General features: G+C 41.3%; 1 protein-coding gene across 1 annotated transcript in view; it reads right to left on the reverse strand.

Moving 5' to 3' along the window:
• NUAK1 (NUAK family kinase 1) overlaps positions 1-13,240 on the reverse strand; it is a 48,354-nt gene that overhangs the window by 12,322 nt on the left and 22,792 nt on the right. The window contains exons 3-4 of the mRNA XM_005421790.3: positions 11,276-11,396; positions 901-1,052 (exon numbers count right to left, since the gene is read on the reverse strand). Of these exons, the coding sequence (XP_005421847.2) occupies positions 901-1,052; positions 11,276-11,396 (273 nt within the window). The remainder of the gene's footprint in view (positions 1-900; positions 1,053-11,275; positions 11,397-13,240) is intronic.

Here is a 13,240-nt window from a genome sequence, read left to right on the forward strand (position 1 = left end):
GGGGGGGAGTTATAATCCCGAAGGATTGTAAATGTTAGAGATGGAAGCAAACAGACTGGGTCTAGGTCAGAGCCTTCTTTACAGAAACTTGGGAAAATTAAATGCATCAGGAATGGCACTGCAGCTTTTCAGCACTATGCAGTGAGGATTCTGAGAAATCTCATTTTTTATCAGAATTCAAGTAGAGACTTAAGTGTTTTAAGAATTCAAATTAAAATTGTGTTAGCTGCTCATTGCCTTTAGCCTCATACAAGTTTAGGTTCTATGCAGTTGTTTCATAAACAGGAATAAACTGTCCATGATGACAGCCAGTCAGCTACCTTGGGTTTAATTGCTTGATTTGTTATTCCAAGTGGATACCATGATGGGTATTAGCAAATGGTATCTTTCCTGCTACATCTGGTAAAGCTACTTTTACCTATCCAGAATGAGTATGTACTAAAGCTCATGCATGAACCTCATAGCTTTCTCTCTTGGCTTTTTCTTTCATATATTATATCTCCTATTCTAAAGTTGTTTACTAGTGTATTCAAATTGCAAACTAACATATGTTTGAAGGCATTAGTATTAATGCTGTAGAGGTTATATGGGATGCCTTCCTTAGTTGATGTTGTAATTTTTGAGTTTTTAAATGTCAGGAGAAATACTTTAAAGGCAAATATGCAAGGTTTGCCTAAAGTAAGGGTGTGTCTGGTATCTCTCATAGCACAGGAAAACATCATTAGTCTTTAAAAAGCCACTAGTTCAGTGTAGTGCTTTTAATGAAGATCTTCTGTTGTACTGATAAAATCATGTATTCTGATACTTAATAATGAATGCTGTTGCCTCAGACATGCTTTGAAATATATGCCAGTAATCAGCCTTGAAACAGCATTTTTTACCATGAAATCCTTTGCTCACCTTGTGGCAGTAATGCACAGCAGAGACTATTTGTCGGAAGAAGTGTCTTGTCTCTCTTTCGCTTAATCGCCGCCTCTCACTGATGTAATCGTACAACTCTCCTTTACTTGCATACTCCATGATGATCACAATCTTATCTTTATTTTCAAACACTGCACAGAAGAAAAGAAAAAACACCACAGTTGATTTAATACATTTGAAAATTGACACTTGAAAGAGTGAAGAAGACTCGAGATGTCTGATCACATCCTAGACCACCACTGAGGCCTGGAAAGATGTACTAACAAATCCCACTGCAAAAAGAAAGTTCCAAAGCTACTTTTTACCAGAGGAAGATTACAACACCTCAGACCAAGAGAAGGAAATTGAGTTTATCCTCTCTTTCATATGGCTACATGAATCTCTTTGTCTCAAATAATATGGGGTCACATGGTGGCAAAGTCAATTTATCCTAGTGAGGTGAGGTGGACACTTGTGCCACTAATATATGAATACCAGCTCCTGCTCCAGCACAGAATTCCTTGTACAAGTAGCCCACTTGAGGCCAGAGGACAGAAGCAGACAGGAAAGGGTCTGGAAAGGGCTCATAGAAGGCATATTACATTCTTGTCTTCACTAACTGAAACAGGATTGCCATGTGGCTTACAATGACTGTTGGTTGTCTTTCACCTACTACCAAAATCCAACAAGTATCCAACTGATGGATGTGCCCTCCTCCATCCCAACTCTCTGTGACAGCACAGCGGGCATGGACACCTGAGCCTGCTATGGCTGCAGCACCTCCAGAGCAGTACAGCTCTTGTCATTGTGGCTCTGTACCTCGCCTCACGCAAACAGCTCTTCCTCAAGCTTCCTTTTTTCCTGCCCCTACCATGTGTCCCACTGCATGTCACAGACTGAATGCTGTAATCCTCCGTGACTTGTGCAGAGCCGGCAGCAATGCACAATGCCAGCGTAAGCAGAGCAAGGAAAATCATCTCGTCCGCGTCACAGCCTGACTGTTCTTCGGGGCTGAGAGTATGCTGTGTCACATGCTGTCAAGGACTTCGCTGTGAGTGGCAGATAACTAATATTTAATCTAGTAAAGCAGGCTGTTAATAGTCTGGAATTGCTGTAATTTCCTGGCTGCTAAATAGCTTTCCTCTTTTATCACTGAAAATCCATTGCAACCCACTGAAAACTTCCTGCACCTGTCATAAGTAACCACTGCTATATGAAAACATGGTCATTTTCCCTTTCTTTTTATTTGTGACAGCCCTGGTCACACTGGCAGCAAGGCAAATACAAATTAATGAGGTTAAAGGATCTATTACAAATGGATGCTAGTTTTGACAAGCCCAACTGTAATGATGCCTTCCTATATCTCTTTATCAAAGTTCAGCCAGTAGTCTTTGGTGATTTAAAAAAAAACAGAATTAAGCTTCAGCTTTTGCAGTGAAATGTGAAGCTGCCTCTCTTAACATACAGATATTTACTTCTCTTAGAGGCCTTGTCTCACGTCCTCTCACACTCTGTCACTCAAATCTACAAGCCAAAGCCTCTGCAGTTCACTCTAACACCCCTGAATCCCAGCCAAACAGCTCTGATAAAAGAGAGAGCAAACAGCCAGATAAAATTGGCTGCTTACTTGTCTGCTGGCCTCACTGTACCCCAAAGCAGAGGCCTCTGCCAGTGATTACATCCTATGTGCATCCTCATTAGCAATAAACTTCAGAAACTGGGAAAGCCGTCTCTGGATGGATTATACATACAGTATCCTCTCCAAGAAAGACAGACTGATACTGTCTAGGAAAAACTGAACATGCCCCATGTCATACAGGGAAGTGCTGTGATGTGTTACCAATAAAACAGTAATGTGCACATTCACTTCTCTAAGCTGGGAAAGGCTTGTTAGGTACAGGCTTGTTTAAGAAGGCAAAAAGAAATAGCAAGCTGAGACAAATCACGGAAAATGCTCTCATATAAGAGATATGATTTAAAACAAACACATAAACCACACAACAACAACAACAAAATTCCCCGAAACACCAGCTGATTCCATGAGTTGGGGGTTATTGTATCACGCATGCACATGTATCACGCACATGTAGGTGAAGTTGCCGCATGGCAGAGATGATCTCAGTGTACTTTCATGGAAATACATATCTCAAGCAGTTTCAGTTGAGGACCACCCTCAGCTCAGAGGCACGTTTGCCCTTGGCTCTTCTTGCCCCACTCCTCCAAAAGCTGATGCCCCACCAGGTGTTCAGTACTCCTGGTGACAGTAACAGCAACAACAGTCCTGCCACAATAAAGCATTCTTCCAAGCTGTGTTTTTGTAAAAGTTTTGCCTTCATTACTCAGTTCTAAGAGTTTTCTCAAATCATCCTTGATGTTCTGAAGTTTTAAATCCTAAAATGTAATTCTTTTGGACTCAAATTTGCCATTTTTATACAAGTCCTGATCCAGATGCATTTTCCAACATTTCTACAGAAATGAGGTGGAAAGCATTTGGTTTGGAGGAATGTGTATTCAATGGCACTCTCCATTTCAAATTTTCTCTTACACCCTCTAGGAAACTGAGATAATACCATCAAGCTGAATTTAGGAAAGCATAAATCCCCGTCCCAAATTTGAAATTTTTGTCACAAAGCCACACTAGAATAAATGGGAACAGAATTGTTCCAGAAACTCGTATATGGTTTTCAGTTTACTGGCACACTTTTTTTCACGAGGGAGAATTTTGAGAGGGAAACTATCCTTGAACTTAGGTGACATTACAGAAGCCTCCTCACCATCATCATAGCTGAACAATTACAGAATTAAACAGCAAATTGTTTCTCCACCCAGGAGCAGAGGTGAATAGGGAGGTATTTTTTTACAACTATGTCATTTCACGTCAGAGCACCTCCACAGTATCAGCTGAACCTCAGGAGTGGGCACGGAGCTATCTTCTGCAGAGAGGGAACTGAACAGCAGACAGAAAAATCTAAAATGAGAGCTGCAGCTGAAGGAAGAGGAGGTCGAAAGGCAGTGGGATTTATGTCTATACACACACACAGCCTTAAGGAGGAATTTAGTGGTCAAGACTATCAGGCAGATGAGAAGTCTCACACCATCAGCCAAGTACACCATTAATTTTCCCAGTAGTATTTAGGATGTCAGACAGGTTTCACACAGGCACTTCTGAATTGCCCTTCTGAGCACAGCATGTAGTTTTATAAACAAATGCCCAAGAAAGCCTTGTGGCCAATGGCTGGAGGAAGAGAAGAAGGCATTAATTAAAGCTGGATTGACTTACTGCAAAGAATAATGAGGCAATAAATATAATGCCCTGTTAGCACCTGGGCTGTAACTTGTGGGCTGATGATGGACAGGTTGCCTCCATATAGCTTTGGGGACTGCTTGGTTCACTCTTTGTTTTTGCTGCAGATGATTTATTACCTGCCATCCTACTGCATATTCATTCTGAAACTCACCCCCACCTAGAAGTGTGCCTGAACCCTGGCTGCACCTACTGCCAGCAGAGAAGCATGGCTTTGGCAGGATGCTGAACCCCAGGACTTCCCAAATCTTGCTACTTCTGGGACAGCCATGTCATGTAAGCCTGCTCCTCAGCCCTGAGCAAGGTCAAGGGATGGAGACCATGTATGAGTAAGGTGGGGCTGCTTTAGCTTCTTTCAAACCATCAACACTCTGTAAATGGCTAGCCAAATTAGACAAGCAGAGAACTGTCAATACCAACACCCATACATGGATAGCAGGGGAGATGGTCTGTCAATTAAGAATCAGGATAGGGGAGTTGCTTAGATACAAAGCACAAGCTTCACCTATTAGAGGGGACAGCAGCAGGATAAATGCTTGCTACCAGCTGTGTGTCATCTATTTCTGAGTCTGTGTTTATTTGCACCACTCTGAGTAACTCTGAGAGCTGCAACAAGACCTTGATGTGGCGGTAGGGCAGATGCACTGCCTCAGCCATAGTGGTCAACTGCTGCTGCAGAGTAGTGCTTGCAAATCACTACTACTCCTTAGCAGACAGAGCCTGCCAGCTGAAGGATTGACTGTGGAGATGACTGCACTTTATGTGGCCACAGAGGAGGAAGCAGGGACAGCAGTGTGAGAGCACATCAGGAACCAGGAGCAGGAACAACATGAACCTCATGGTGTAAGGAAAAATGTGATTGTATCCACAGGAGATGAGCAAAGGACTAAGACATTGGCCACAGCAACGCAGAGAAACAGCATTTTCCAGGGGGGCTGCAAGTTTGCTTGGGCTTGGTCTGGTCAAAACCACTTGGTTTTGGTTTCCAAAAGCCTTGGGAACCTAAGCAGCAAAGGGTGCTTAACATACAGTGGTCAAAGATTTCTTACTTTTCTTTAAATCCCACCCTTAACTCTAACATGTTTGTTTCTTTTTTAAAAGTGACAGAGAAAAAGTCTATACCTCCAGGCTCATAATTGAAACCAAATCTGCTGACTTCAAAGTTCCTTGAAGAACATAAATGTGAAATTGGAAAAGAATTTCACTTTTCGCTATCAAAGAGATATCTGAGACAAAGTACATTTTGTAACACGAATAATCCGTCCCTCTTTCACAGGCTGTTCTACTACAGTAATAGCTCTTGCATAAAATCTCTCCACTTATTTATAGTTAGAGGCTGCGAAATTATGAACTCAGCTTCTATCTACAGCCTTCCATTTTCCAAATAGCACTGGTTGACCTCTTGCTCATCAGCATTCTTCTTTTCAACCCTACTGCCAAATTCGTCCCTCTAGCTACACCAAAGTCACTTCCTCGGAAACTCATGGGACAAGACACCAAATACACTCACTATATTTCTTCTCTGCTAAGATGTGCTTCGCCATAAAATTGTTGAAAGCCCAGATGGGCATGGTTTTGCAAACATCAGTCAGAAAGGTTTAATGGTACACTGTATACCTCTCTATTATGTCAGTTCACTTTGGACTGACTTACTACCAAAATAAAAAAAAGGCAGGAGGCTTTTGTCCTTCCTCCAAGCTCAAAGAATACTAAAGTCAGAGTGAGTGCTGAGGGTGGAGGATTCTTGGACTATCTCCTTGTGGGCTGATTCCATTTGGTTTACATGTAACCCTGGGGTAAGGATTTTAGTTTGTTAGTTTAAGAGGGGCGGCCAATCTCTTTGCACTGGAACCATTTGAATTCTCCTCATGCCTTTGCTCTCTATCAGAGCAATCTCCTAAATTAGTTCCAGTATGTTGACATTCCTTCCATCTGGTGTCCTTCCATTCAGTGGTATTTTTATTACTCTCCTAACAGCCGCAGACAGAAGTACCTTTCCACTGCTACAAAATGCTCTTTTATTAAAGGTCAGCCAAATCAAAAGAACAAGTAAGTTTGTTTTTAATTTTGGAGATGCAGACTAGAATAACCTTTTCATTCAGAAAATTCATGTATGACCCACTTACCTCACTTGTGTAATAAGCCTTGAATTATTCTTCAAAAAGTCATGTGAGTACTGAAAACTGTATTTTACCTTAGAAATTCAGCCTGATTCAGCTTTTGTGGTTTTGACTGTTTTACAGCCCCCTGGCATAATTTTAATTTAGCTGTTTTTCAGTAGCAGTATTATTTTATTACTCTTTTTAACAGAGCATATAGCACACATGAAAATATCCCAGATCCAATGAGAAAACCACGTATATGCATACACAAATTTATGCATATGCTTAACTATGATTGAAGACATCAAGATATAAAGTATGTCTTTTAACGCTAAACTTGTGTTAAATTATTTTCCTAAATTATGGCCTTATTCAGCCAAATTGAATTTCCTTTTAAATTAAAGGAACGTTGTTAAGATCCTATAATAATCTTTTTAAATCATACAGCATGCTATAATTTACTCCTCCGCAGTGAGGAGATTAAATCAGAATGGGAACTATTATCCTTGGTGAAGTTGTTTTTCACAGAGCAAGACTGAGGATATGCAGATTATGATGGTTTGCTCTTTAGAAGGAAGGAAAAATGACAGTTACTAATTTGGCCACAATAACACGTTACACTAATTGTCTTTGTTTCGGCAAAGAATACAAGCGCTAACTCCCCTTTATTTAAATATTATTTAAACTGTCGAGGAACTTCAGAGAAGCAAATATTTACAGTACTATGGTAGGACTGTGTAAATGGGAAGATCACAATAAATTTCATCGCTGCTGGCAATCAGTTTGACATTTAAACTGGACCTGCCCGTGATCTCACACATTTGAGTTTATATCATGTCCGATAAAGTCTGTTTAGGTGATCACCCTGAATGGCAGGAAATTCATAAAGCTGGGGTATGGTAACTAAAGAGTTAAGTTTGTTTATTCTTGTTTCATTAATATCTCCAGACACTTGAAATATCACTTGATGCTCTTGGATGTTATCAGCTGAAAACAATGATAATAAAGCATTCAAAACTCAAAAGCCTACATAATTAGAGGAAATCAATTAGAAATGTGGTTAAACAGTATCACTACTGAAGTACTTTCTCTCGGCCAAAAAAACCCAATAATTTCAGCTTTCCAACTTCCAACATTCTTGATTAAAGCCCAATCATCCACATGATGTTTAAAGGCACTCATGGCTTTTTCAGGTGTTTTGCACACTGAAGGGGTGGGGTCATTAGGCAACAAAGTTTGTTTTGCTTATGTCTGAAAATCAGGAAACGGCAAAGGCTTGGACAGAGGCTGGGATTGCTCTGAACTGTCACATCCTGAGATAGGTGACTGTTTTGCCACCCTGGCCCCTGGCTGCTGTCCCACCCTGAGGTCCACATACAGGTGATGGCAGGAGGCACTTGTCTGAGCCAGGCACTGCTGCAGGGATGCAGTTCCTCAGCAATGGCTTGTGTCCACACACCTTTAACAGCTGCCACACAGGCAGATTTCTGACAATGCAGCTGGTTTTGCTGATGATATGATGACTTGACTGACACAGCTTCCCACACTGGAGACAGGCCTATGTGTGTGTGAAACACCAAGTGTGTTTATGCTTTGCTGCATGAAGTCTGGCACAAAATGTGAGACTGAACATGTATTTGGCAAGTGCAGTGTGTATCCAGGAATACTATGCCACTGCTGTTACACACTGTCAGATTATCTCCTGTTGCCTTTGAGGTTTGAAAGTAGAGCTGAACCAGTCTCCTGATTAAGCATGCAACCTAGCTCAAGCCATTGTGAACTGGCAGACACATGATGGAGAATCTCTCTGCTTTTTCTTAAGAGTACCAAAAATGGAACCTAGGAAAAAAAAGGAGTGCATGTCACTTGGGAGATCCATATTTTGTGCCTTGCTAATGCAAACTGTGCAGCACTCTTATAAGCATCCTGGCCCAAATTCAGCAGAGCACTTCAGCACACACTTTCCTTCAGTTACTTGTTTACATTAATGCCATCATGTTCCATGAGCACCAAATTTTGATCCTAATGTTTATTCATTCTCCAGGGAAGATCTTCAGTAAACTATGTCTACAGACATGTTTGCTAATAGTCTGTTCACCTTTAAGTACATTTTGCAAAAGGGCAGACTTTTCTGTATGGTTATGCTGACCAAGGACAACTCTTTCAGCACAGAAACAGTCATGCAGACAACTGTACTTCACACTACAGACTCAAGAGCTTACTCCTAAACGTATCAAGTGTAACTTCACCCTCATGATTGGCCCAACATGTGTTTAAATGTTCGCAGAATGTTCCTTCCCTGGTTTAACTTTTATAAAGTATTGCCAGATGAGGCAGATTTTGCACGCAAGCTACCCCTGGAAAAATATGTTAGCTCTCAAAGGTTTTATTATAAAATCCTGGAGTTTTCAAGGCAAAAAAGCAATAAGGCAAAGGAAGGGCGAGTGGCAGGGGAGAGACAGACAGATGAATGGACAGAGGCATTATTCTATAAACTAAAATTTATGTGGTGAAATCAGAACACTGCCAGCAAAGCCGACTTCGTTTATCCAGTCCCTTTCAAGGAGTTTAAAGTCACTTAAAGGAGCACTTCCCTCACAGCCACACTCAACAGATTGCCAATTACAGCTGTGCTGAGAGGATGGAATTTCTTTAGTCACAACTGTGCATCTGCCCTGGCAGTAATGGGCAAGGTACATGCCTTATGATTAGGTTACAAAGAAGTACCTCTAAACTGGAAAGCTTGGTTTCCACACATCTGAATTTGCTTGGTATCAATTAAAAAAGATAAGGTTGTGTTTACATCAAGTAGACAAATTCAGAGGTTAATTGCTATTAACAGGAAGGTCAAAAGGATATCTAAACAAGATCCTACTTAAGGAAAACACGTTTGTAAATGCAGTACAAAGAGCTTTCAAAGGTTATTACAGGGATATCCAGCATTGTCCATGGTACATCTGTGCAACCTGGCACCTACAGAGAGTGCAGTGGCAGTCTGGAAACCTGCAGTAAAAGTTTTTGAGATAGGAGTAAAATATCTCTAGGGTGGCTTCAGTCTTAAAGTTAATCTGATCTAAGTTAGTCAGCTAGACTCCAGCAGGAGCCTCCAATATGTCATTTATCCCACTTATCTGAAAAAAGGTCTCCCAGGAGGGAGCCAACCACCCCGGGAAGATGCTGAATTCTCTTGACTAGAGAGGGACACTAGACTTGTAGCATACACCAACTGCAGAATTGTTGGATTGCTTTAGTGAGATTAAGCCCACCTCTTAGGATTTACTGACTTCAACATGTTGTGTCAGGGGATAGCAATAGTATCACTCTTTATGCATCACTCAAGAGGAAAACCTATGTGTTTGAAGTCCAACTTTGAGAGGATACAAATACTTCAGCCCTTGATATAGTAGTCCCTTAACCTAACAACAAGTACTCTTCAGCTTCAAGAGAAGCACACACTCAAGAGCCCCTGAGGTCACACCCTCACCTCTGGGTAGCTCCTGTGGGTTCAGCTGCATAACCACACATCTTCCCAGTGCTACCGTATCTTAAGTTACAGCATTGGGTGCTTCAGGCCAAATACTGACTCTGACCGCTTGGAAAACACACCAGAACCTGATACGGGTGCTCATCCTCCTCAGACAAGATGAATTCTCCATCATGGAGCTCAACTGGCTTTGCTGCAGAAGCATTGCTCGTGTCTCCGCAGGGCCAGAGAGGGAAGTTTTACTTCCCCAGGACTTAGTGTATGCTTCTTAAAAATGCTGTAACCTTTTTCACTTTAACAAATCTTTTAACTCAGTAAAAACTATTTTAAGTAAGGATGAGAAGGGCAACTGGTCAAAGAACCACAGCATGCTCAATATTTTTTCTTCCTGAGTTCCCATCCATATTTGAAGTAACTTTTGTTCCATTTGCAACCCACATGCTGACACAGCATCCCTCCCCTTTTCTGTTCCCAGATCCTTTTATTAGTTTATTCAATAAAAAGACAGATACTCATCTCTTTTCAAGTACAAGAACATGCTTTTGAATAACTCAATATGCGATAGTGTAACAGTATGCCAAGACAGCCCTTGTTTTAATCAGTCGTATCAACTCTCAGAGCAGAGCTGCCATACACATCTCATCACCTTCTTCATTTACCTCACAGCTATGGAAATGTGTAGGGCTACATTCAGGCTTCCTGTTCTTCACAGAGGAAAAAGGGTGATCCCCAGGGATAAGACTGCCTGACCCCGGTCCCTCTGAACCTCTGGAGTCTACATCCCATGTCCAACATGCAGCCTCCCTCCCTGCAGCAACAGGCCTTTTGACTGGCATCTTTTAACATACACATAACGTGACCTGCCAAGCTAGTGCTGGGACATAAACAAACTGGCAAATCTTCCTAGCTGTGTCCCAGGAAGAAAGGAGATAGAGGAGGAAGACAGGAAAAGGAAGAAGGAATGATAAGCCAGCCACCAGACTGACAGGAAAGTGTGCAGTGGTGGACAGGAAGTGGATGCTGGGATTCAGGGGGAAAAGCTGCAATGACAGAAGTAGCAACTTGAACTGACTGGTAAGGGAGGGCCAAAGTCCTAGAGCAGATAAGAGCAGTCCCGTGCAGTCCAGGGAAAATAAAGCAAACAAGGACTGGTCTAGGGGCCAGGAACAGAAACAGACATCAGGCTGGTTCATGAGTGAGGGTGAAATGAAACTGAACTGTACAGTGGGAGCAAGGACATGAGGTGATACATGCAACCATCTCCCACCTGCGACTGACACAATGAACTCATACAAGAAGAAGCTCTTCCTAGCAAAGGTTTATGCATCTGTGAAACACTGGTAGCTCAGAGGGAAGGCAGTGCTCAAGGCAGACTCATTGGTAAGGGATGGGCTACACAAGGAGTAAGGGTTGTACGATCTCAAGAAACATGAACATCAGGTCTGCAAGAACGTAACAGAGCAGTCAGGGAGGAAAATCACTAACCTTCATATATGGTGATGATATGAGGGTGGCTGAGGGATGACATGATCTCAATCTCCCGTCTGATGTGAACCATATCTTGTTCGTCCTTAATTTTGTCCTTACGAATGGATTTTATTGCAACCTATAAATGCAGGAAATCAAGCATTATTCTTGGAATTGCACAGATGCATCTAATCCACTAAGAAGAGTTAAAAAATAAATACAGATGTTAGATGTTGGCAGAACATGGAATGACCAAAACAAACCTTTAAAATACAAACCTCCACGCTCCAGCTCCCTCACTATATAACAATAAATGCATTCTCACGACAGTGTAATGGGTGACATGAAGTTTTGGGATCTTCAGGTCTTAGGACTTTACTGAGGGGGAACACAGCATCTTTCAGCAAGATTTCTGTGCTAGCCTAAGCACTCTTCTTATGCAAATGGCAAAACTCCTCAAGAGATTTTGATGGGAAGCACACTTGCTAAGACATGATTGCATCTGACAATTTCAAAAAGAAACTTTTGAGACAATTTATTTGAAAAAACTTTGATATCTCTGATAGAACAGAGGCAGGGAATCCAGGGTGCCAATTATGTATCGATACCCATGTTAATACATAAAGGATCCCATTAACACAGATTAGTCCATGGTTCTATAAAGCAGGCAAACTGTTCGGGAGTTGCGACTTATTCAAAAATCAGCATAAGTAAATCTTTAAAATTCACATCTAAACTTGTCCTCATATAAACCTAAGCCCTCAGGTCCTACACAACACTTAAGCAGTCACTGCAAAACCATATCCTTCCTGCATCCTTCCTCAATCAGCAAGCTTTTTTACAAGCATATCATGTGACTGGATGTCTTTCCAAAAGGCAGGGTGGGAACAGAGGAAGTGATAGCTGAACTTGCAATATAAATTCAAATTATAACAGTCCTTGTGAGTCTGTGTATGTGTGTTGCCTGTGAAAAAAGGGCTTATCTGAACACCCCCATAAATAATCGTGGAGGTAATCTCATGCCCTATGAGAAATGAAGAAAGCAACAATGCAGAGAAGCTGGTGGGAGAGGGAAGGTGAGGGCATTGTGCATACTGAATGGCAGCATGGTCTTTATTATACTCAATATTTACCCTGCATTGTTTTTTTAAGCTAGAGTTCAGGGAATAAATTATCAGCTAGCTTAAAATCAACAATAAGTCTTTGAAAAACACCACTGACCTGCTGAGATGACCACCCTTTTATGGGTAAACCAAACTTGTGTCATTCTTTGCAGCCAACTACTGTGGACTTCTCCTGGGAAAACATTTGTTAATCTATGATTTACATTATTTCCTCAGTTACTCTAGGAAAAAAAAATCACTGCCTACTTCAGTAATTGCAAGTGGCATGACCAGTATTGTTTTCATTATATGATGTAGCATTGAGGATATTGAAGAAAGAAGAGAAAAACTTACAATATTATAAAATTGAAATGTACATAAACAGGAGCCACTTTAAAGGATCAGGTTTCCTACAAAGCCTTCAACTCTGAAAAGCAACATTGTTCAAAAAAGCATTAAGCACATGCCTCATCCCCTTGAATTCCCAAAGACTGCTGCATGTGCTTAAAATTAAGCTCTTGCTCAAGTGCTCCCCTGCTTTGGGACAGCAGAACAAAAAGAAATCAAGGGACAAAACGATTTGCATGTTAAACCCAAAACAATTCTTTTTTTCCTCTTGACCCAAACATTTGGAATACAGACTTTAAAAGTAACAACATAGCTATAGTTTTCTTTACATAGCACATATTTCTAGAAAAGAAATATGACAACAGATCTTAATTGAATGAGTGACCAAGATAGCCTCCAAGTAATTCTAGAGATGGAAAAGGCAACCAACTCTAAAGATGATAATTGATTTTTCCCCTTCCCACGTTTGCACTGGGACTGATTGCAAATGCAAATACACCCCGTATACAGAAAGATGTGGGTGGCTCTTGGA

The sequence above is a fragment of the Geospiza fortis genome, unplaced genomic scaffold, assembly GCF_000277835.1.
Source record: "Geospiza fortis unplaced genomic scaffold, GeoFor_1.0 scaffold173, whole genome shotgun sequence".
In the NCBI taxonomy this organism is placed as follows: domain Eukaryota; kingdom Metazoa; phylum Chordata; class Aves; order Passeriformes; family Thraupidae; genus Geospiza; species Geospiza fortis.